This window comes from Gymnogyps californianus, chromosome 3 (assembly GCF_018139145.2).
Source record: "Gymnogyps californianus isolate 813 chromosome 3, ASM1813914v2, whole genome shotgun sequence".
Classification (NCBI taxonomy): Eukaryota; Metazoa; Chordata; class Aves; order Accipitriformes; family Cathartidae; genus Gymnogyps; species Gymnogyps californianus.
In genome coordinates, this window is record NC_059473.1 from 10408531 (window position 1) to 10433496 (window position 24966).

Genomic DNA, 24966 nt, shown 5'->3' on the forward strand with positions numbered 1-24966 from the left:
TGGATACCCACACATCCACCATGCTGACTTTTTGCAGAACAAAACCAGGCCTATGTGTGAAATGTAATTTTCCTATAAGGTACAAAACTATGAACTCTCAAAAAGCAGGCCCAAGGATGCAACAAGTTTTTCTGTAAAACAAGAGCAAGAGAGAAGGAATCTGCCACAACCTACTGTTCACAGGACTTAAAACAAGGATCGCCATTTCAGACCTCCAGCATTGAACGGACTTGGGCAAAAAAGAACATGGAGTTTTTTTGGAGTTTTTAAATTTGTTTCTGGCACAACCAGCTCCAACTTGGCAAAGGAATGTGGTGAGCAAAAGTCACACCCAAATGACTCTGACGTGAGTCAGGGTGGCTAATATTCACGTCCACAATCATACGAGGACAAATTCACTACTCAGAAATGATCATTCCTCCTTACAGCAAGGTGGGGAAGGAGGCAAGCTGAGCAGCACAGGGGGTTGAGAGCTCAGATATGCCGGGAGAGAGCTGGAAGGCACTGGCACAGTCTGGGGATGCAGGCCCAGCTGGTAATCCAAGTTGTACCTATTTGTTGAGGAGAACTAGAAGTTTTTACATAAAAAGGCCCGTGAGTGTAGAAGATTTCCCCCAAATAAATTATTTTAAAGTTTACACACACATATGCACGTATATATTGCATGTGTAACATTAACCCACTGTGACTGCTCTCTACCTGCCAATGCCCAAGCAAGACACATGAGCTGAGGATGGGGCTACCAGCAAAAAGGTACTTCAGAAAGCTTAAAGTAACTGTGCAATTTCTTTATCGGGAAAAATATTTTCTATTAGTTTGGATCCACGATTAGTCAGATGTGACAGAAGCACCCATTCCAGGAGTTCCTGAGGTCCACGGCAATCATCTCAGCACATTGAATGGCCTACAAAACAGCCCCAAAAATGCTTTACAACGATGATGTAGGTCTGCTTGTGAGTTTGAAATGTGGTGTTGATGAGGGATCGGGGTTTTTTTCTCATTCCTTAAGGAAAAAGCCTTCTCAAATATACTTAATATAAAGTTAATGAGGAAAAACAAGGTTGAAAATGAGCGTTAGCAAGGAACAAATACCATGTGTTTGGGTTTGCACGCATCTCTTAAGGAGATGCGGTGCATGTTTCATGCAAGGATTCAGACCATGACATAAACAGTATGAGGTTGTCAGTCACAGACAGTATTCATATTTACAAGATACTAAAGGAAACAGTTGCAAAAATATTCTACACAAATATTCATAGATGGAGCAACCTGGACAAGTATAAATTACACTCTGGCATTTGACAAATTTTCAAAGTTTTTCTCTTGAATCATTGTACTTTGTTCTTTAGAGACAGGAGCACCTTTTTCTAGTAACTCGATCCTCCTTTTTGACTCGAATTCCCTTCAGGCAAGCAACAAGCAAATTAGCTGTCTACGCAAAGAGTAAAAACAACATTGATGAATGGGGGGAAAACCCCACAGATTTTACTCATTTTCATTTGTTCAGCAGCTGAAATGAACGAAACCTCTTCTCCTGCACAATGTAGCACGTCTTAATAGGGTTCAGAAAACTCTGCTATTATGGGTAAGTTGTGTGATATTTCTGGAGCCGTGCATCAATGCGCCAAATGAAATATTAAAAAGAAAGCAATTCATTGTATGGGAAGCAAACAACTTTCTGCTGCCAGCAACAGAAGTTTACTTTGAGCAGTTGGAAGCAAATATGCTACAGAAAAGTATCTGGTTAAACAGAAAAACATCCTGCTTTAACCAAGAATGGTAAAAAAGCTTAAACAGGTTTTTTTTTCCCTAACCTAAAAGCCAGCATGATGACCCTATCACTTCTTGGGAAAAGCTGTTTTTCAGTCGCTCTCTCATTTTGTTCAAATATAGGTCTTTTTTTGAAACCTGTTCCCTCCAACCTCAGCAGGAGAGCTGGCCCTCCCAGCTAAAGGTCCCACCAGTTGCATTCTCCATGAGAAGTCAACTGCATACGGCTGAGACACAGGTATATCCACTGTTGGATTCAGTTGGACTTACTCCCTTGCAAAGCAGGAGCACAAGAAGCAGCAGGAGGAGCACAGGGCTGCTCTGCCATGGGGGAAATATGCCCAGCTAATACCCCAAATGGCCACGAGGTCAACTTCTGTAAATCTCTATAGCTCCTTAACTGGCTCTATCTTTGCGTTTATCCAGCTCCTAAGACACTTGACTCTTGAACTGAGCACAAGCAGCTATAAGAGGCTCAAAGCAAAGATCAGAAGCATATTACGTATAAACTAAGGGACACATTATCTGTAGAAATAGTTTATTACAGTGGAGCATTTAAGTAGGCTTCCTTCCCTAAACACAGCTAAATTGCCCTGGGCCCTGCCTGCATGCCTGCTCCAGAGATGGTGCTGTAGATTTCATGTTTTACAACAGAAAATACGCACCAGAACCTTGACACTGTCCAAACCATTCAAAATTAGGTTCTTCTATTGAAAAAAGTTTAACAAAAATTAATTGTTGGACAAGACAAACCAAAATGCTTGGGACTGTTGAATGAAACTAAAGCATTTTATTTCGGGCCAATTCAAGACCAACCAATGCTGGCCCAAGCTGCAGTGTGCCCTGCAGGAACTATAGTTCAGACACTGTTTGCCCCAAATCCTCTTTTGCAGGGCTGGATCCCATATGTCACAGGAGTCATATAACCATAATGAACAGGAAAGAATTAGTCTAGCTGCAGCTCAGGCAAGTCAGGATTCATGACCTACCAAGCCCACATGAGATATTTCCAATTGGAAGTTCCCATGTGGTCAAGTGAAAAAGCTCTTGCTGATATGCAACATATTTTCTTCTACTCCTGTCACCCATTTTAAAGTAGCATCAAAACCAATAAATTATTATCTCCCCTGTGCCTAGTCCATCAGTAACATCTGACTGAAAACCAAGACACGACTGAAAGAAAACTAACATTAAACTTCACTTTGCATGCCATGGCGGCACCACATACTCTATTTCCCCACATACAGCGGTCACTTTGCAACTGCAAAAGGCAGAACTAAAAGGGATGAGAATAAAATGCCCCCATCTCCTCTACCTCTCCTCTCTTGATGGTAACAACATCTCAGCTGCCATTGCCGACGCTTCAAGCACCCATCATCTCATACAACCTTATAACGATCCACTTGCTGCAGCCATTACTCCAGCAAATCACAGCCACTGAACCCTCTTGACGGGGCAGTTAGCAATAAGACATCTGGCTTTGAACTTAAGGCACAAATTAATGATTTCTTCCTACTTAAAACAAGAGGAAGACAACTTTGATTTGTTATGGAAGGTTAATCCAAAAACCCTTCTGAGACAGCCTGGTGGTTCCCAATGCAGGACCCTGTATCTCACAGCTATGGAAAGGAGGGCAGAGAAGAGGGCTGGCCACATCCACCTAGAAGAACTGTTTCCACAAGGTGTCTTTGAGATCCAATGGAAATTAGATACCTGTGTGGTGGCCTAAACTGCTGGGCAGAGCAGGGCAGAACCACAGGGACTTGGGAATCTTCCAGTACCTGGGCTCCATATGAACAGGGCAGGAGTTCGACCCAAAACACTTATGCTCCTCTTTTCTAAGCAAATGTTAGAAATATTTGCAATCATGACTGAATGGATGGCATTTGGACCGCACTGTGAGTTTCCTCCCCTCACCCTGCCCTAGCGCTGCCTGGGATGCTCAGAAGAAGCCTGCTTTGCTCCCCAGAGACAAAACCTTATGTTACCATGCACATAATCAGCTCAGGAAAAACCACCTTAATTACAAAATATGCAACCCTCCGTCAGATCTTTTAAGGGAAGGGCGTAGACAGAATTAATGTTTTTCTTGTGCTGTCCCCACTGCTCCTTGTTGCCCGGTGCCCTAAATCCACCGCTCTTGTTCTTCCAGCAAAAGCCGGTTGCTCTGGAGGGCCTGTGACAATAGTGGGAGGCTGCTCCTTGGGAAGGAGGTGCAGAAGCCAAAAGGAGATAAGTAGATTTGACAGAGTCAAGCTCACACAAAATTTTCTTCCACTTGACTGTCCCTCTCCAACACAAAAGGCAAATCTGCTCTGATGAGGTGGTGCTTAAAAAAGGCCACAATGGGAAAAACAAACCTGAAGTCAGGCTTTAGAGCGAAGGCACGGTGGTGTCAGCTCTGGCTCCCGCTGCCCTCCGCTCAGCATGGTGAGCAGGAGAGGGGTGCTTTCAGAAATCATCTCCCACTGCCTTGCCTGCGGCTCATGTGGGCAGCACCCGGTAGAGCGCAGCACTAGAGATGGAGGGCACCCATGGGTGTCATTCTGCACCAACCGAAGCACAACTGCTAGCAGTAGCTGGGCTAAACTTCACTCGGGCTCATCTACAGAAACTGGGGTTAGAAAGTCCCAATTTGGGTAGGGTGCAGCAGCGGTTGCTGGAGAAGAGGGCTGCTCACTCTGCCCTGATTTCCCTTGCTCTACATGGCTGGGAGGGATCAAGCAATGACCGCCATGGTGCTCAGGCCACTAACTCCCCTTCTGCTACAAAAACTTCCCTCCAAAAAGTGGAATCTACTTTCTCACCTCCCCTAATACCTGGGGGAGGTGGGGTGGCACCAAGGGGCAAGTCGGGGTACAACCCCTGCACATCCAGGCAGCTGGCGTGAATCCAGCCCCCGCGGCAGAGCCTGAAAACTCAAAGGGCTGGAGAGCCCTTCGGAGAAATAACGGTGATGGGGAGGTGGCCTTGATCCTGCTCTTCGTGGTCGGGCACTGGCCACCAGGCTCAGCACCGAAGCTGAGCTCCCTTCATGGTCCCCCCCAGGGGCACGCAGGCACTGACAGCCCTTTCAGACACTTCAGTCCTACCAAGTTAGCACGTCCCCTTTGGCTCCAGCTTAATGTATTCATGTCACGGCTATGTTTTTGGTTCCCTACGACTATCACAGCTTCTGGTGTTTTGCTGTTTGTTTTACAGTGCAGTTATAGGCTAGGGTGCAGGTTTTTTCCAAATTAAAACAAACAAACAACAAAACCAAATGCAAATCATCCAGGAACAAACAAATGTCAGAGTCCAAAACATGCAATAAAGGTGAAAGCAAAGTCAGATGAATGCTGGACACTTAAAAACTTTCCCTGAATATCACCTACAGGTGCATGCATGCCTTATTTTTACCTCTTTCATCTTCCATCACTACATATTCCTAGACATCAGCTACTTAGGATTACCTTGAATAGGCAAACTGATGGGAGGAAAGGGAAAAACTTCTGGTGCACTCCAGAATTTGCGTATTATTTATGTCACTATATCTAGCAGCATCAAAGTCCCAACTGTGAGAGGGATGAAGGATGGGAAGGAGGCAACTGAGCCATTTCCAGTTCATCTCTCTTTGACTCCATTCCTTCGCAATAAGAGTGTTTAACCAAAATCCCACAGAAATCTCAACGCAAAGCTGGGTCATAGCATAAAGCCATCAGTTGTCTTAAAAAAAAAAAAAACAACAAAATGCAAACATCCTTCAAAAAGCAAGCCAAAAAGATTTCTGGTGTTTCTTTTTCAATTCACAGCATTTGTCATTATCTCTAATAGCAACAGTAGCAGAAATGGATAGAAAGCAAAAACTGCCTGCTTTTAGTAATTTGATGTACTTTAAATGACATGAATGAGTAACCAAGGAAGTTAAAGAAAACCTCAGGTTCTGGCAAGCTAAAAACCACAGGCATCAGCTTCCTCATGGCAGGTATAGACCACATGGAAGAATAATCTTGCTTTTCTACTGAAGCAACTTCATCCTTGTTGAATGGGCTGAAGACCTTGTCTCACCCCTTCCACCCACCGGTGATGGAAGAGGACTCTCATCTGCCCAGCTCACCACTCGATCTGTCTCCTCCTGGGGCAGCCTGGCAGGGCCTACAAAGTCACCACCTTCACCTTCAAAAAGGTTCTGCCAAATATCCAACCTCTCAGTTGAGGTTACCACGGAATATATTTCTACTGTGTACCCCATCTTTCTTGCCCCAGCTTTCAAGACGTGCTTCTCAACTGATGTGCGAGGACACACCATGCACAGGCAGACAGCCAACGCTGCTCCTGGTTAAACACCAGCAATGTCCCTGTGCCCTTCCTGCGCATGCAGTTATCAAGAAGGGTTTTATAGGCACCGGTTGCCACACAAAGGAAAAGACTGACTTTTCTGAGCATCCTGTAAATGCTGGGAAAAGAGAAGAATGGAAGGAAATGGAAGGAGTAACCTGGAAAGGAGAAGGGAAAAACAGGAGACCTTGGCTCAAAGGAGAGAGTTGACCACACTCTTAGCCCTGCCTTCATCTATAGATGTTTGCTTTTATTAATCTCGGAAAAAATGTGGTGCGTGAGCTAAGTTGGCCCCTAGGCAGATTTAACTTCGGTGACCTGAACTTACTCTGCAGATCACCATAGGTCTCTCTGACCTTGGCAGTGACACAAGGATCATATTTTCTCGTGGATGAATTACTCTGGAATAATTCTGCTAATGTATTAGGCATAAATAGCCTTTTATTTAGGATTGGGCAAATACGTTCTCTCTTTCTGCCTTTCACCTCCCCAGACAAAATCTATTTATTAGGATAAGGAAAACCCCATCCTTCATTAAGGTCTGGGTACACACCTCAAGGGCCAGACAGAAGCTTGGCTGCTTCATGCTCATGGCAATGTATTTTCAGACATTGCCTTCAGCAAGATGCATTTTGGAGTTAACTGGTAAGATTTGTTGCTTGTGATTGGAGTGGTCAGCCTGCACATTTGCAGATCAATATACAAATATCTTCAGACACAAAGGAGGGGGAATATATAGGTCGATAGTTCAGCTTCAATCACCAAAACAGAAAACACAATTCTCGCCGTACATCTACATGTAAGTGAAGAGCAGCTCCACTAAAACCAGCCAAGTTGCACTGAGATAACAAAAACCAAAACAAAACAAAAAAACACCACATCTCAGCCTCACAGAAAATTGACCAGTTTGGAAGGAACAGGTAAACAGTGTGTTCTTGGACAAGAGTCAGCACAGTTTGGATGATGCAGACCTTTCCGTTCAAGAGTTGCACCGGTTTTTGCGTCTGGTCACTTGAGGTCACACCGCAGAGCTCTGAGGCTCTGCAGGAGCCCTGCACACTTCCTCCCCATGACAGAGGTGGCTAAAGTGGCTATTAAAATCAGTTGCTATTCTGATGCCACCTGATTCTTAATTGCTGAAGAAATGGAGACTGAAACCACAGAAAGGGCTTTCTGGCACTGGCTAAGGAAGTATCAGTTTTTGAGGTCAGAATAACATCCCTTAAAAGTATGAATGAGAGTGGTCCTTTCATGCTGCCTCTTGATAAAGGCAGGCAAAACATTAGCAGACTATTTTGATGAAGATCAGGATAGTTTTGTAATACATATATATAGACACACACTCAGACATGTGTAAAAAGGAAAGAAAATACTTGCAAACCTGTATTCATATTATCCTGCGACAGTCAAATAAATCCTAGTAAATACTATTTCCAGTTTTCACCATCACTCTGAATGAGTCTAAATAAACTCATCACATGTTGAGCAGAATGGAAACACAATTTTCCAACTGTTTGTGAACTGCTTGCTTCACCCGTACACAACTTTTGCTGTATGGCTGACCACTTACAACCTGGAGGCAAGTGTCTCCATCTTAAGACTGGGTCACCAAGGCTTCTCAGGCAGAAAAGGAAGTCTCCAGTCACAGACCCACGCTCTTTCCCATCGCAATGCCAGAGCAATCATCACCGATGCCAAAACTGGCAATTCTCTTGAGACTGGAAAATGCTTTCACAAATATCTGCCAATTATCTGAACAGTCGGCAACAATGCCAGCCTCTGAACCATTGCTAATCATGCTGCCAATTTCTATGCAAAGCAACTTTGAGTTTTGTTATTTATTTTAACTACCTGACCAGCTTCACCTGCAATTCATGGTTTAGGTGGATCAGAAGGGAAGACAGAGATTTTCATCTATAATCGCTGGTTGAAATTCAAAGTTCAGCTAAAAAGCATTCTTACCTATACCTTATTTAACAGTTTCTATGGGAAAGACTTTGACATAACCACCATATTTGCAATGAATATGATCTCAGCAGTGACCTGAACAAGGAAAAATAGACCTGGAGAGGGCAATACACTCTTGCCTGCAAGACCACGTGGAGGCTCTCCCTTACGCTTACCTCTCACCAGCCCAGAAGGCCTTCTGCACATTCGAGGTTGCACATGAACCTCATGCAAGAGCGTGCAAGGAGAGGCTCCAGACGGTGGGTGCTGTACATGTTAGCTCAAAGATGACACGGGTTGTAAATAAGGAGGTCGAAGTCTCAAGGCAGTCAACAAACGTGCCAGAAAGCCCAACTTTCCAAGGCACGGCAGGGATCTGTGCAGGTTATGACTCCTGTGGGGCAAGGAGAACAGCTCGCAAGGAAGCCTCCGCTGGGACATCCCTGGAAGCACCTCACTCAGTTCCCTTCCCCGGATTTACCCTGGAGAGCCATCCTCAAGATCCCAGATAAGGCATGCTGACAAGGTGCTGAATGAAAGCCCACACTGCTGCTGCCAGTAACCTGCCCTCCCTCTGCGCCTGCAAACCTCCAGCACTCGAAACCCAGCACCATCCCCAGCCTTTGCACTCACAGCTTCCCAAGGAAGCAAGCCCTGAATTTAATGTTTCTGGGGCACAGCGAGGTCACGGTGCACAATCCAGAGATATTTTTCAGGACAGCATCCAAGTGGACTTGCTCGTTTTCGGTATGAAAATAAGAGTTCTATATTCTGCATAGAAATTATTAAAAAACCCCTCCACCTCATCTGCTAGTGAGGATTGCTATAAATATGACACAAAACAAAGCAGACAAATGAGTCTTTTTGAATGCATATTAGCGCACTTAAACGGACCGAATGTGCACCTTGTTAGTTTGGAGTGGAAGTAGGTTTAACTCCGGTTTTATACTTAAAAGCAGACAAGGAAGGTGTGTGGAGAGAAGTCCCAACAGCTGCAGTGCCAGCAGCCAAAGGACCCCACACCCAAAGAGCACAACAAAGCGAAGCCCCGAGTTGTTTTGAGTATGGCCATTCCTACCACCTCAACTCAGCAACAAGTTTCATTTCAAGGCTTCGCTCATGGAGCCTTTCATCTCATGAAAGACGTTTAGTTGGAAGTTGAGTGAAGCATCGCTACCAAGTTTCACAAGCCCCATCCGTCAGGTTTTATATTTAAGTCCCCAGCTCCCAGAGACATGTGAAAACCTTCCACCAAAACCACACACACACTGATGAAGCAAGTAACCTCCTGATGGCAGAGAAAGCTTGAAACCTGGCCTCCTGAGAGCTAGGCATGGGAATACAGACACTGCCCCCTCCATAAGTAATATTAAAAAAAAAAAACCAAACACCACCTCTTTTTCTATAAATACCAAGATTTTTGAACACTTCAGGTTACTGATACAGGTCAGCAAAGACAATGAGTGTCATGAGATGCTCAGGCCAGTGTGCTCAGACACAGCCTCACCCACACACGCAACGCCCAAGCCCACCCCTCTGATATTCAGCGGTACAGAATGCTTTATTCTGCTCCAGGCAGAGCAAACATTTTCCTCCTAAAGAAACTACAAGTTTTAGCACAGATTCATCCCTCCTTACTCTAAGCATTTAAGTCAGACTGCCAAGCTAAGTGTCTGAGCAAGGCGATGAGTCCTCCCTGAGTCCCTCCACAGTCAATGGAGAGAAACAGAAACTCTCCGGAGGGAAATTCAGGAGTGAGATTACTACAAGAATATGCGCACTATTAGCTTTGAATACTGCACAGAACAGTAAAAACTTACAAGCAGCGAGGCTATCGCAAGGAAACTATGGCTAATGAAGGCTGAATATGCCCATCTGTTGCTAAACAAGATCTGGACTTCGGGGCCCCTTCTAAAATTATTCAGGGTGGAAAGGCTGAATTTAGCTCCCATACATCACCTTATCATGAGGATACAACCTCATGCTTCCTGCCACTGAGAATCTGGGAAAATGCAAAATTCTACCTCTTATCATCAAATCAGAATTAATTTCTTCTTCCTATTTTGCCTTACTTGAGGAAAAAAAAAACCCTCCTTGATAGATAGCTAAATTTATGTCTTACCAAACTGAATGTAAATGCAAGAAACAGGAAGCTTTTACTTGGAAACTGGAATTTCAAGCACTCAGTGGCAAACAATGAACCGGAGAGATAAAGATGCAATAGCAATGGTAGGGGACAGACCTGCCAAGCTTCCTGCCCACGCTGACTCAAGAGCATGTGTCCTACCATGATACGGACCGGCCACACCGCTTGCTTTTATTTTGGTAATTGGTATTTGTTCCTGTGAAAACTTCTATAAAAACAAGTCGGAAGACTGGACAATAGTAGACCCACCATCTCTTATAGCCAGATCTTTTACTTAACACTTTAGCAAAAGATGTAATCAGCGGATCTTTGTCCATTTATACAATTCTCTCTGCTGCGACGAGGATTGTATTACACTCTGCAGCACCCGCCAGATCAGAGCATCCAGCCTTCCCCATCACTTCAAGAGATTGATCTGATACTTGAAAGCACATTTGCTATTATCTACTCCAGCCCTTTGGAAATGACATTACACAGATATGGGGGGGGGGGGGGAGCGGGGGGCAGGCAAATATTGCCGCTCTTTTATTATTCCTGCCATTCCCTCGCTTGTAATATCTGAGAAGTTCCCAGGTCAATGGGATTACTTTATCTTCCTCCCCCTTCCTTTATCTCCTCCCTCACCCCACAGGTATCCATGTCCAAATGGGACACTTCGGTGGGGGGTTTGCTTGACCTGGGTCACTCGAAGGTCAAGCTTTTCACCACTTGCTAATGCAAAACTTCCCCCCAGCCCTCCAGAGCTTCCCCCCCAGCCCTCCAGGGCACCCCCTCCCCATGCACTCCTCTCCTGGCCACGTGTGCAGATGGAGAAGGCAAATGCTCTTCGGTGAAGCTACAGAAGCAAAATCGTCCCTGTATGGGAACTGGAACATGTTTTGTGTTTTTAAATAAACAAAGCAAAAGGAGAAGCTCCTGAAAAATCAGCTCAGCAGAGACTTTATTCCTGTACTAAAGTTGAAGGATAGGAGGCTTAACTAGTTAGGAGCAACTCGGACTATATTTTTGCCTACCAGAATGAAGATCGATTTTTATTTAGATTGATTTTAAGATTTACATGCGAGAAATGGATACAATTGGATCAAATATATACTAAAACAAATTGTTGACTCCCATGAAAGCCAATAAAACCAAAACAAATTTCACAGATCTCATCTATCAGCATTTGAGATTTGTTTTATTTCATTATTTTGTATACATTTATGGAGCAGAAATTTGCTTAACTCTTTTCCACTTTTCTTTTACTGAAACAATAAGACTCTCTGCAGAATATTTTCTACTTGAATATTATCACCAGGATAGCATATGGCAAACTAGCAGCAGGCAGTTTATCTTCATCCTCTTTGTAAGCTAAAATTAGCACAATGCTTTTGCAACAGTGTATGATGTATTCAGACCAGTACGATATACCTAATACAACTTCAGATCCATCCCTGGCTAACCTCCAATATTCAAGTAAATTGATTGCTAATTTTAACTGAGTATTAATATGTTTAGTATCAAGTTGGCATTTATCAACTTGAGAGGCACTTTTAAGTTTAATACTGTTGTTTCACCTACACCAACTGCGACAGTAAATAAAATTTGTGTATTAGTAACACACAGAATTTCAATTCATCTGTATGAGGCAATTCTCATTTATATTAAAACATTATACACGGAAAGCCATGCTGCAAAATTGCATAATTGTGCATGCCCTGCTTTTCAGTGATACGATATAATTAATCGTGGTGAAGAGCTGATACACCCATGTTATTACTAACATGCTCCTCCTGCTGCAGCCTGCATTTCTGCAGACTGTTAGCTAGTTACTTTATCGGGATTAAATTCAACCAAGTCACCAACTTTATTTGGATTAAATTCAACCAAGTCACCAACTTCACATTTCCTGACGATGTGGCTACGCCAGCCCTCTCGCTCACCAGTCTGCTCTTCAACCTGGTGAATTATGGCCACCTCAGGGGTTTTTTAGCTGGATTAAACATGTGGTGAGACACTAATGTCAGCAGCGCTTGCTAATTTGCTTCTTGTAGCTGTAATGCCAAGGAACTTAGCACAACGCTCTTTCTAAAGAAAATATGAAGAGTCCTGAAAAAGCCCTGTACTTCACAAGGGTGGTTGTTTTACCACCTTTCTTGCCAGGTTCACAGAATAAAAATGTGTAATAGTGGGAGGTAGTCACATCCAAGCATGTATACGAACAAACACACACACAAACTATAAATATTTATACACTGACATTGAAAGATATTGTGGCTCAGTCTGCTCACTGACAAAACAGCCCCCTGCTTTACCTACAGCCGATCACAAAATTACAACACAGCACCAAGTCTGTCTGATAGTTATACTGAATTAAGATTACCACTATTCTTGCTTTTACACAGCCGGCCTCACGCAGAATTTGCATGGGTTACTCCAGACAGATACAGAAAAAAGTAAAATGGGCAGAATCCTGCGCCAAAGCCTCTCCTAGGGCTTCATCACTGCCACAGCCAGGGACAGGAGAGGGTAAACAGGAGATGCTTTACTAAGTGGGGAAGGGAGGAGGCATGAGCAAAACGTTTCAACTCCCCTTTGTTGCCTCTTTTCCACCTCCTGCAATTTGCCTGCATCTTATCCCCTACTCTTTAGCAAGGGGTTGCCACACTTTGACGTTATAGCGCCCTGAAAAAAACTTGAACACAATTTTAAATGATGACACTTTACTTGAAGCAGTTCAGTTAATACTGACCACATTCTCTCTTCGCCCTGCTTTACGAAGGCAGTTGATGCAGAAGTGCATGTGCTATAACCCAGCGCCCCAAGCAGGAGCACCACAGTGGGGTTTATTCCTCAGTGCTGTGCTGGGGAGGGAGGAGATCCTCTTGGCACGGCAATGAGGGCAACAAAAGGTTCTCCACCCTACAAGCCTTGCTTCCATGACCTTCACTTGCTGACCAGACAGAGCTAAGATATGCCTTCTTCTGAAGTCCATCGGGACACTACAGACTCCAGAATATTTTTAGCATGCATCCATGTCACACTAACTGCTATTCAGAGAGCTGGGGGAAGATTTAAGAATTAGTTAGGTTACGTCCACCACCTTTAGCTCTTTTCTGAGGACATAATTCGTGCCTCCTAGTAGGTCTTCTCCTGCCCTTCTGCAAAAGATGAATTTACAGCCCTGAGATGACACACAGTATCAGGGTTGCAAGAGCCATCGCTCTCCTGTGGCACAGGATCAGCCACAGAAAAACAAAGGACTAAGGGACAAGTAGTTGAAAAGGCTGCCGCCACTATATTTTTATTTACTTAGATGATGTTTCTTCTTTCCGACACCTCCACATTACGCTTCCGCAAAGAGCAACCACAAAAAACTGCCTGCAAACTCTGTGTGAGATTTTCAACGCTCATGGGGAAGAAAATAAAAAATAAAATAAACAAATAAATAGAACTCTATATATCTATCTCATCCTTGGCTATCAGACACCAGAGATACCACCTGGCAATGAGGAAGTTCCCAAGCCACAGAGTGCTGAGGCTGGCAGAGGGCCCTGGGGAGATAGTGCTTGCCCTGATGCGACACTGCTCCCACGGCACGGCACGGGCCCGGGCTCTCCCACGTCCTTTCCCACCTCCTGAGCCCTACCAGCACAAGTTCAAGCGTGCCAAACCCAAGATGCAAAGGCTACATAGAGGAGGCACCATGGCTAAAGAGACAAGCCAGGGAGGTAGGTTTTACCAACGACACTCTCATTCAAAGACCCACCAGAGTCAGGCATTTGATTAGTCGCAGCCCTGCGATCCCGTACCAGCTTGGGGAGAAGCGACGTCGGGCCTCTCCCTCTGGTATTTCACATGGCACTGACTAGTGGGTCACCAGGCCAGCGAGAAGCGGTCCCCGATGAATTATACAGTGACAGGTGGCTCCACCGCCGCTGCAAGCTGCAGGGGCTGCCCCGATCGCCCAGAGAAGGTCCCCATCTCATTCATGAATTTTAAAAAAAAAAAAAAAAAAAAAAAAAAAAAAGCCCGTGTGCATCAATGTGCTTAGAAAAAATGATGTCAGCATCTTACAGCGTTGATCCTATTAATTAATCCCTTGAAGAATGTGCCCTCGCCCACAAACATATAATGTAATGCCAGCTTAATCTTACCTAAAAAAAACCCACAATGCAATAAGATTACTAGTCTGACTCTGCTAACTGTTACAGCACTGCTTAATCCTGCATTTCGGTGCTTTAACAAGCTCCTACAATACTGTACAGAGTTTATCAGAGCAGTTGCCGAGACAAGAAGGACTTAATGTTTTAAACAACATAATTCCACCGTCTTTTGTGCTCTTTACGCGTTATGTTTATAAAATTACTTTCACCCCGGAAGATCTCAAAGCCTATTGCCTGTTCCTGTTTCCACTGAAGTCTTCCTTTCAGGTTTCATATTGGAACAGGATTAGAAATGAAGAAATATATATATATATATATACACACACACACACACACACAAAAAAAATAAGGGAGGATTATAGCAGCAAGATCTTCTGGGGCAGGAGGCTCATCCCTCCCGTCCCCCAAATGCAGCTGGGACAGGCGACACCAAGCTGGCCCCCTCCTCCCAAAAAACTGCAAGGGAACCCACCTGGGACCCTGCCCAAAAAAGCAGGTGCAAACATGACCTATGAAAGTATCATCCTCCCATCCCTGCAATAACCTTGCCTTCGTCCCCAGGCCACCCTCCCACCAGCACGGCCCCGCTCCGGCAACACGCACCCACAGCCACGCATTTCCCAGTCTTCGCTGGTTATAGACATATTAAGCTTCCCATGGAATATGAGAAGAAAGCTCTGCTCCCTCCCTGTAATTATCAAATCAGCCCGAAAATGAGGAAGAATTGAGAATCCTCATTATAGCACATCATAAAACACGGCGAGGCCTCGCGCTCGCTGTATGTTATTGGCGCAGTCTGCCAACAAAACTTCACAAAGAGCACAGGAATTCATGTTTGCAGAGATATTAAAGTCATAAAAGGGGAAATTTGTATTTTATTTTCCCACAGCCTAAATGAAGGTGAACCAAGCAGATTTGGCAAAGAGCGCTAGTCAGATGCCATTTCCCACAGCAGCGTGGTATTTTCCTCTGGGAATAAAACATTTTCCTTCAACTACTGTTTATAACTCTTATCAGTTCAACAGCAATAGAGCCATCAAGTCCAATATCTTGTGGAAAAAAGTCAAGGTCAACAAGTACTTGCATTTTCGTTTATCTTTAGCTGCAATTGCTACTGACATTCAATTGGGTAATAAACATGAGGACTGTCAAATGCTCTCAGCAAACAGGTGATCCAAAAGCTATCAGAGAGAAAGAGGCTACCGCCAGGTAATCAAACAATTCTGTTGCAACAATTATGATTTGAGTGCATTCATTTACAGAAGCAATCACCTGTCAAATTTGAATGAATAGCGTCAAACCATTCCCACCATCGGGGTAATAAGGGCGAGAAAATACAAACTATGTCTACTTTCTCCCCAACAAAAGCATGCTGGCATTAGCAAGAGCCATCAAAAAAAGGATAAATAAAAAACCCAGTATCTTATTTCCTGAATTGAATTTTAAAAAATTATTTTAACATAAAAACTAGAAGAGATCAGTCCAAGTAGCTCGATCTTGTGTTGGTCTCTCCCAGGAGCAATAATGGGTGTTTAGGAAAACCGTATAGAAAGGGGGGGTACACAGAAGCAGCTGTGCCACGGCTCTGACAATCAGCACTTGGGCAGCTTCCTGAGCCAGCGGTTGCATCTGGACCAGGGTTTTTAATAGCTACAGAAGGACCTATTTTTCCATGAATTGGTCTAATCTCTTTTTGTCCCCTGCTGACCTCCACAGCACACTGCAGCAATAAATTTAACCCAACACGTAAAACATTTTTGTTTGTTTTAAACCTGCTAATGCTCTGGAAAGCTCCTGTGCCACGAACACCCACCCTTAGTTCTTGCATTATGGGACAAGCACCCACCTTCTCCACACACAACTCATTAGTTCAAAGACTTCTCTTCCAACTTTAGTCATCTTTTTTTTTTCCCCTCCCAGCATTTCACCTGAGAGACAGGAAAATGGTTTACGCCAAGCAGCCCAATGGCACACCCTGTTGCATCACTAATCCAGAAATACTGCATGTTTATAGGTTTATACTCATTGCAATAAAATGTTTCTCAAAAGTGGAGGCCATCTCAGGAACACGACTTTGCTTTTTTAACCTCCAATTTAAAGAGGTCAATGACGCACACCTGAAAGTCACACCCTGCCTGCATCAGATAGCAAAAGACTCAGCTGAAGCCACCAAGACCTGGAGAGCCAAATGCCGATAGGCCTGGTGCCTTCAAGATGGAAAGCATATAGGCCATATGGGAAGCTTATTGGCTCCAACAAGCCACTGCAACCTAAAGGAACATGCCCAGGATGTGTAGGGAAAAAAAAAAAATCACCAGAATAAAGCAACAATTTTTCTAAATCAAATCATATCAGTGATCTTCAAAACACAAGACTCGGGTACTGCTAAAAAGGGGTACCTTGGACACTAAAAACTTCAAACCTATTTCTACAACTACTTGCAACCAAACCTCTCTCTGCCCCATCTGAGGAGGAAAGCAAGATGCCCTTCAGTCCTACACCTGAGTTTTTAGGTAACAGCCCAAGATGTGATTTAAGTAACGTGGTATTTTCCACTGCTGTTCCCTACTCGACATATTCAAGATTTTGTCCTCAGTAACACACCCGGGGCTGTGCAGATACACTTCGGGGCCTGCAAAAGCCCTGCACCGCTGATGGGATGCTCAGTTCAGGGTCAGGGCCATGTTCTTACATACCTATCTATGTATACATAGACTTGCGCACAGCCACACAGATGTTTAACGGGCTAAGTTTAGAAAAACTTGCCAAGAAAAAAAAAAAAAAAAAGACTCCAGCACATGAATTTTGCTGCTTGATTACAGATAGGCCGAGAAGTCAGGAATATTTGTATTTCCATAGCCACTTTAAAGGTAAACAGTTCCCAAAGTCTTTTTCCCTCCTTTCGCTCTGCCAACGACAGCAATAGCTTCAGCCTGAAGGATCTACCTCCTGACGCGATCGCCTCTCTGCTCCCCTCCTAGCTGGAAGCTTTTCCTAAGCAAAGACTGAAAGTCGCATTAAACTGTGCTGAAATGGTTGTGCTGGTTTTGAACTGCTTATTATCTCTGGGGGCTGACCTGAAAAACAAGTTGGTACTTAGATGGAGAAATTCAAGTTTACCCTGAAAGGCAAATGGGAGGAAGGAAGGTTTTTTACAAGGGAAAGAATTCGTTTATGACTGTGTTACCCACAATTTAGGCAAAACAAGCAACATTTATAAGTATTTAAGTTAGCTTTGCCAAATGGAAAGGAAAAACGCCTGGTAATAACAGACGTTCGGAGCTAATGCGAACGATTAAAATAAATCCTGACACTGGGAATAGATTGATGCTCAAATCACAACAGACACCCGCTTCCAAGCGAGGACTCTCTCCCATGCACCATACTGGAAGCGTAACCCTGCCTAGCTGAGGCACGGAGGCTTAACGCTGCCGAAATCTAACTTTAACAGCTGAATCAGGCTGATGAGACAAAAAAAAAAAAAAAAAACCACCAAAAACCAAACCAGAAGGAGGAAAAAAACAGTTTCACGCCCTCCGGCTTTAGAGCAGAATGATAAATTGACATTGTGTTGTTATGAGCATAATCCTCAACTACTCAATCACTGTTAAAAAATAAAACATGATTCTGGGGAGATAAAAATAATTAATGCTGGTGCTGCTGAAGAATATGCACCTACACGAAAAGTTTCAAAATAAATGTGGGGTTGTTTCAAATCTCGTATCTCACGTCAAAGGAAGAGGACACAGGTGCTCACACTGATTTAAAGCAAACCAAGCGCTGCCCACTTGATGGAAAAGCAAGAAAAGAAAAGGGGATGGCAGAGCCTCGGCAAGAAAACTGATACCGCTCCGTTTCCAAACAAGCCTATTACGCTTAATTTGGGATTCACAATACATAAAGCACCAGAAAAAATACCGGGAGCAGCCCCTGTTGACTAATGCCCTGTCTTTTCCAATCGAGGGTCACATCCAGTCTAACCGATCGCATGATAATGGCATCAGAAAAGGTCAATCAAAGACAAGCCGAAGCTTCCACTGCCTGGCTGACCTTCGGAGCTTGTGACAAATTGCTATCAGTCAATGTCAACTAATGACAGCGGCTCTTTGGCTAATCAATTGTTCTAAAAATGATCAAGAAAACTACTCGCAGGACAGCTCATTTTCACATCAATGCCTGTGAAGTATGAAAAGCTCATTTTTTTTGAGTTTTTAATAAGCTCATAAGTAAAGCAGTTACTTGGTAACAGGGGTCACCTTAGTGAAAAGACAGAACCTTTGTCTGCCTTTTACATATTCTTTTATTACCATATTATAGTAAAAATATGCCATGCCATTACTATGCCAGAGGGCTACATAATAAAGTAGGTAATACTTCTTTTTTTTTTTTTTTTTTTTTTTTTGAGATAAATACTTCTGTGGTTTAGGGGCCTCTGTTTGGATGTAAATAATTGTCGATATACTCGCCACATATTTAAATGCAAAGCAATCACCACCGGCATGCAGGTGACGTGCCCGCTCATTACTCACCCAAACTTCACATGACAGAGCCGATAGCGAAAGCCACACTGCAAAATCCAGCGGCGCTGCTGGGAAGTTAAGGTCTAACAGCCGCTATTTTGTTCTTAAACCCACCCACCCCATGCGAGCGCAACTTATTCCGACTATTTCCGACAGAATTCACATTCGGTAGGAAAACCGCATGCTCCGAAACCCCCAAAGCCCTGCAAAAGCAAACAGACGTTTCCGCCCTGGAAGGATTCTGCGTGTAAAAGCCAACGTGGAAATGCACACAGGCTTGGGCTGCGGGACACATACCACGGTTCTCCCTCTATAGCAAAGGGGTGGCTGCGGACTGGAGATTTGTCCATCCCTTCATCATACCTGCCTCTCCCAGCATCATCTTCAGCCACTTCTCAAAGCCTCACAGCCAGGCCACGCTCGAATCCGCATTCATGCATTAAATATTACCAAAACAACAAATCCACACTGGTCTAAGGCTTGAGAAGTGCAGGCACAATTACGCTTTGCTTTTCCATAAGGAGAGCGTTAGGCAAAGTACATCGCAGGGCATCGCACCACAAGAAGCCTCTTGAGAAGATGCCGCGTTGAGAGGGAACAAGGAGCCATCGTTCAAGCACAGCGCCGCTTTTTACTTGGGTTTACCTCTTTACTTGGGTGACTCCCACCCACAGCACCTGTACTGCCGAAAAGGACTTACCCCAAGGAAAACACCCCTCGCCAACCCAACCACCCCCAAAGCAATCCCCCGCCTCACCACGGAGAAGCCGGGGGGGAAAGCGCTAAACAAGAAACATTAAAACTTTTGTTTTCATCGGAGAAACTGCAAAGTGACAGCAGTTTCAGGTTACACCCTAAACCTGCCTTGCTATGGTAGTTTTTCAAATTAAAATATCTTCTGTGGCCTCAGCCACTCTCGAGCCGTCCACAGGCAAGAAAGAAAGGAGGCAGGGCAACACTTAAGCTCAGCCATAATTGGAAGTATGTGAAAAATGAAGTGTCAGTTCGGTCAATAAAGGGCAAAGGTGAAGGGGAACTGCAGCCCAAACTCGGTGCGAAATGTGCTCATTAAGACACCCAATCCGCGGGCTCCTGCCCACCTATCCCATTAGTCATCGGCCATCTGACCGCTTCAAATGCCTTGCCTCCCCGCTCTTATTACTTTTCTTCTCCCATGTTAAAAAAAAAAAAAAAGGCGAACTGGTATATAAATCCTTGCTCAGTCATCTGGAACATAATGTGGCCCTTCTCTCCCCCTCCGCCCGGCTCTGCTGCCTGCCTTCGCAGCCTCCAAACAACCGCCTTGAGATTCCCGGCAATAATAAACGCGATTGCCTTTTTGCCTATAGGTTGCCCGAACTCCTACAAAAGCCTGAAAGAAAACATTGCAGCCATTGATACATTTTTATAAAGAAATATCGCTGCTTTCTACTCCCGGCTTGAAAGAGCAACAATTATTTGGAGGTTAAAAAAATGTTTTGAACCCAGGCTGAGGCTTGCACAAAAAAAAATGGGAAAGAAACAATATGTACAAATAGGAGACACTGATGGATTATTTTTCTTTTTCTTTTAAGCCGTGTAGGAGAGCTAAACATGGGAATTAAAGAGTCCCACTCTGGATTAAAAGTGACTGTACCAAGGCTTTGTTCAGCATCCTCCTTGCCTGACTATTTGAAAAACAAACAAAATGGATCTGTTACTACTCCAAACAGGAATCTTTTAAAGTTAGAATACGCAATAAGATAAAATAGTGTTGCCGTGAGCTCAGCATCACCTGCGTGTACCTAAGAACTTGCTTCTCTCTTTTTTTTTAATAGAATTTAGCAAGTTATTTCTCCACTGCGTAAATTCAGATCTCTTTGCACCATTTGGAGACAGACCTCCAAAGGCCCTTCACGATAAGTTCAGAGCAATGGGAAAACAGCCCATGAAACTTCTTCATAATATTATTCTGCATTCCTGTACTATAACTATCCCCTACAATGACACAATACTGGCCCTTTATAAGAGGTTGTGTCAACGTGCTATGCAATAACATATCCTGCTGTTCAGTGGCACGAGACCCCAGAACAGCTCCCTAGCAGTTAAATATGGATTTCTACAATAGATCGAAGCAGCTGGGAGTCATTACTATTTACTAAGTAAATAAATTTACATGTTAAAAAAGACTTCAAAATGTTTACAGCAAAGAGCATCTCTCTCCTGTTTTCAAAGGTAATCATTCGACGTGTGTTGTGCTTAGGGGCATAAGTAGGTTAAAAATGCACTTTGTGAGGATTAAAAGCAGTGATGAATTAAAGAAGAAAAACTTCCAAGAAGTCCAAAAATAGACCTTAACATAGTCTGGGTTAAGGACTAAGGGAGAAAACTCTTGCTAAGGGGCTTAAGCTTTCCAGTCTGTGTGCCTCTCTGAAAACGCAAAGCTCACGCTCACATCCTTGCGATACCCTCAGCCAGGTTGGAAACCCGGCCCAGAAGGTGCTTTTACCTACCCCAAGAGGGGAAGTAGGTTGTGGGAACAACCTAAAAATAGACAGTTTTAGAAGGTTATATTTCTGGCGATTAGATTTGGGTTTTTTTAAATGGCAAATGCGCTCTTGACAGATGGAACCAAAAGGAACTTTTACAAACTCCTAAAAATAGGGAAGCCCATAATATACTGAATATATGTCACGCAACGCATGCATCTCGAGTTAACTCCTGTGTTCACAAGCATGAACGTGCAGGTCCCTGGCCTTTCGCTGCCACCCCTCCGCGGCACCCGGCTGCTGCGGCAGTGCCATGCCGGCTGCTTCTGCTGCCAAGAAAAGCATCCAGCAGAGGTGAATACGTGAGTTGGACCACAGTGTTGCCACTCCTCTCATCAGGCCACAGAAGAAAAGCCTCCAAATCATGGCATTTTGAACTTAAATGTAGTTGGGGAGAGGCAGGATATTTGCTATCTTTTTCTTCTCTTCCCTTTTGGTCATTCAGGATCATGTTTTTTGACTTCTTCCCCATGTGCGAAGGCTAAAACCACGCTTTTTTTACACAAGATGTATATGCAGGTGTGCGTGTGCTTGAACAAACGAGATTCCCCCATAATCTCAACCTTCAGAGGGCTTCGAGCAAACAAGACGTAAAGCAAGGCTCAGCAAGACCACCACTACCCTTCCTGCACCCCCGTTCCTCAAAAAAAAGGCCATTTCCATAGGTGGCAAGTGGCCTGAAGGCAAGTCGTGGTAACAGAGACCCCCTGGACAGGGTCTCCTTTCCAAAACTCCTTTCCCAGACTTGACCTGAGAGCTCCATTTACCAAATTCCCACTTTTTTTACTCTTTCCTGAAGTTTTAATGCACTGAGCCTTCCTCACAAAACGCATCTATCAAGCACCGGCAGCAATTCCAGCCTCAATAAACCTTACTCTGGGATTTGGGTAAAAGTTTCAGAACCGGCTAAAGCACCACCGACAAGTCTTTCTGTGGATATTTAATAGGACTCAAGCTCTAAAGTCACTTTAGAAAACCCTTCCTGACGGAGGTTATAGCATGCACCTTGCTAGGAGCCGACCAGGATGGCAATGATAAAACATCAGATACGACTGGTACTCTAGACTAATAACATGACACATTTAGGAGAAAACGAAGCCTGAAAAATCTTAAAAAGTACACCAGGAACTGAGTAGCTTGATTTCCAAAGAGCCCAAGAGGTTTAGGAGCATGCTGGCAAGCCTCCCCACAGATGTTTTGTCCACGCACATATACACATAAACACGCGCACATCCGTCTAATAAAAGAACAGCCCTATCCAAGTACAAAAACCCCCTCCAAATAGCATGTTTTAGTTCAAAGCCTATTTTTGCAGCAGCTTTTTCACCCTTAAAAAACCCGTGGATTTAAAGTTTGCTCCCAAAGCAAGGGGCTCTAATGAACATGTTGACACCACTTCAACTATAGCATTGTGAACAGCACCACTAGAATATATACGTATACATACTTGAAAGAAAAAAGGCCCCTTGAATTTATGTTGCATATCATTTTCCAGTAAAAGTCAGAGGTCAGAAGGTTACCAGTTTCTGCCTCAGCTCTGCAACAGTTTACTATTCCAGGCCCCATTTTTACTAGGCTATACTTGCGATGAAGTCAGCAACTTTTCTTTAAACAATAAAGTGTCTCAAATACTTAAAATTCTATAAAGAGATGTTATTCACCATGTACGTTAGGTCCATGTGTATAAAAAATTAAAATATACTGGTTTAGTTTAAAAACTAATCTTGTTAAATGCAAACTTTGCAATGCTAATCAGTACTGTTCAACCTTTTTTTGGAAACACAATTCCTTTGTTGTCTAACAGCACTTGAATGAAACATGATCATAAAACCAGATTTAAAAGTATATACCTATTGTGAGTTCAGAGTCAACTTCAATAAAGCACTCTCTTTTATATTCAGATTAAGGATCCTTTTTAAATTTTAATTGCATTAAATTAACACTAAATCCACTGCAGTTGGTCTCTTCAGAAAAAGTATGAAGCATTTAAACAGCTTCTCAGAAAAACCCAGAATTTCAGCTTTTTAGACTTCGGAGCTTCTGAGACAGCGCTAATTATTTGTAGTATGTCCCACTTCAATTGCACCAAGCTCATTTCATACTCGTCCTGCTAAATCAGTTACTCTGTTAGGCTTGGCACTCAAACAAAACATTTTTGCATTCAAGTAAATTGGAATTGAGTAAAAAAGTAAATAAAAGCACTGCTCAGGATTTCATAAAATGGGCCAGCTAACATCTCTTCTTTATATGCATCAGAGTTTCGATGGCATCTTTGAAATATTAGCATGCATTTCTGCAATCTTAATTACATTTGCTTTTGAAGATTTCATCTTTTAACCCATTTGAATGAAGGAAAAAAAAAAACCCTTCTCATTGCTTATTTTTATTAAGCATACTGCAAATTTGGTACATATGTTGCTCTTAACATGTGCCTGCTGGCAGGGTCGAAGAAATAAAGATGCCAATCCTTTTACTAGGAGGAGATGGAAAAAAAAGTGTCAAAAAAAAGGCAGATAGACCTTTCTCAGCACAAGCCCCCTAGCACCTGAGCACATTTCAACATCGCAAAGAGAGTAACCGGTCCCTGAGTGCATCGGTGACCGCTCGCCAGCTAAGAAAGCGTGAGGGCTCCGTTCCTACCTTGTTCACTGCTGTTGTCCCCGCTGTGCGATGTGTGTCCCCCGCTGGAGGGCCCGGGGGTTCCCCCGGAGCGCGTCGACGCCGTATCATCGTGGTCTCTGTTCCAGGAGGGCTGCGGGGCCAAAAAAATAAAAAGTTAAAATCTGAGATGGGGAAGAAATGCCCAGTTCGCGTGCTCCCGGGAGAGCAGTACCCATGCCCCGACCCACGGGAAAAGGCTGGCAAATACATCCCCCAAATTATTCCTTCTTTCCAGACAGCTGGATCGCCGCTCCCCAGCAAAAATAATATACTCTGGAATATGTTTACCATCTAAATAATCCCAAGCTTTATTACCATAGAAAACAGAAACATTCCCGGCAAGGCGGGGGGAGCAGGAGGAGAGCCAGCGAGCGAATCGCTGGCACTGGGCTCCAACTATATTTTTAGCATCCACAAACCCTCTGGCGTAACAGCCTGCTAACTCCGCAAAGGCGAAATGAGAGCGGTGGTCGAGAGCAGCGCCGTTTATATAGGCCTCCCATTCCTCGTACGAGGCCAACGTGGAAGAGCTTAAAGACTTTGCTGGCAATTAGGCCTGGGTCCATAATAGCCGGGATGTGTCAGCTGTTTGCCGGATGGTATATGGCAAATGGACCAGGCATGGGGACAAAAAAGAAATGAGAATAACAATGGCTTCACATAGGCTGTGTACACTCAGCCCCATGCAGAGCCTCCTTGTACTATTGAACAGAAAACAGATGTTGCTTCTTATCACTGGGTGCATTTGAAAGTAACATTCAGATAGGAAAAATTGGCTGTAAATTAAATTCTTAGGGAAAACAATCGTGGCAACACTCCTCCCAAGTCTCCCTTTATCACCAGAGAAGATTTTAATTAGCTTTTAGTACTAGCTTTTAAAAACATCACAGAGACTCACTGGTCATCCTGCACGGCCTTCTGTGCATAATTTA

The 24966-nt window shown here is 43.8% G+C and overlaps 1 protein-coding gene across 8 annotated transcripts in view; it reads right to left on the reverse strand.

The window, feature by feature from the left end:
* MEIS1 (Meis homeobox 1) overlaps positions 1-24966 on the reverse strand; it is a 233735-nt gene that overhangs the window by 57842 nt on the left and 150927 nt on the right. For all 8 annotated transcript variants that reach the window (XM_050895206.1, XM_050895207.1, XM_050895204.1 and 5 more), the window contains one exon: positions 24014-24125. In XM_050895206.1, coding sequence (XP_050751163.1) covers positions 24014-24125 — 112 coding nt within the window. The remainder of the gene's footprint in view (positions 1-24013; positions 24126-24966) is intronic.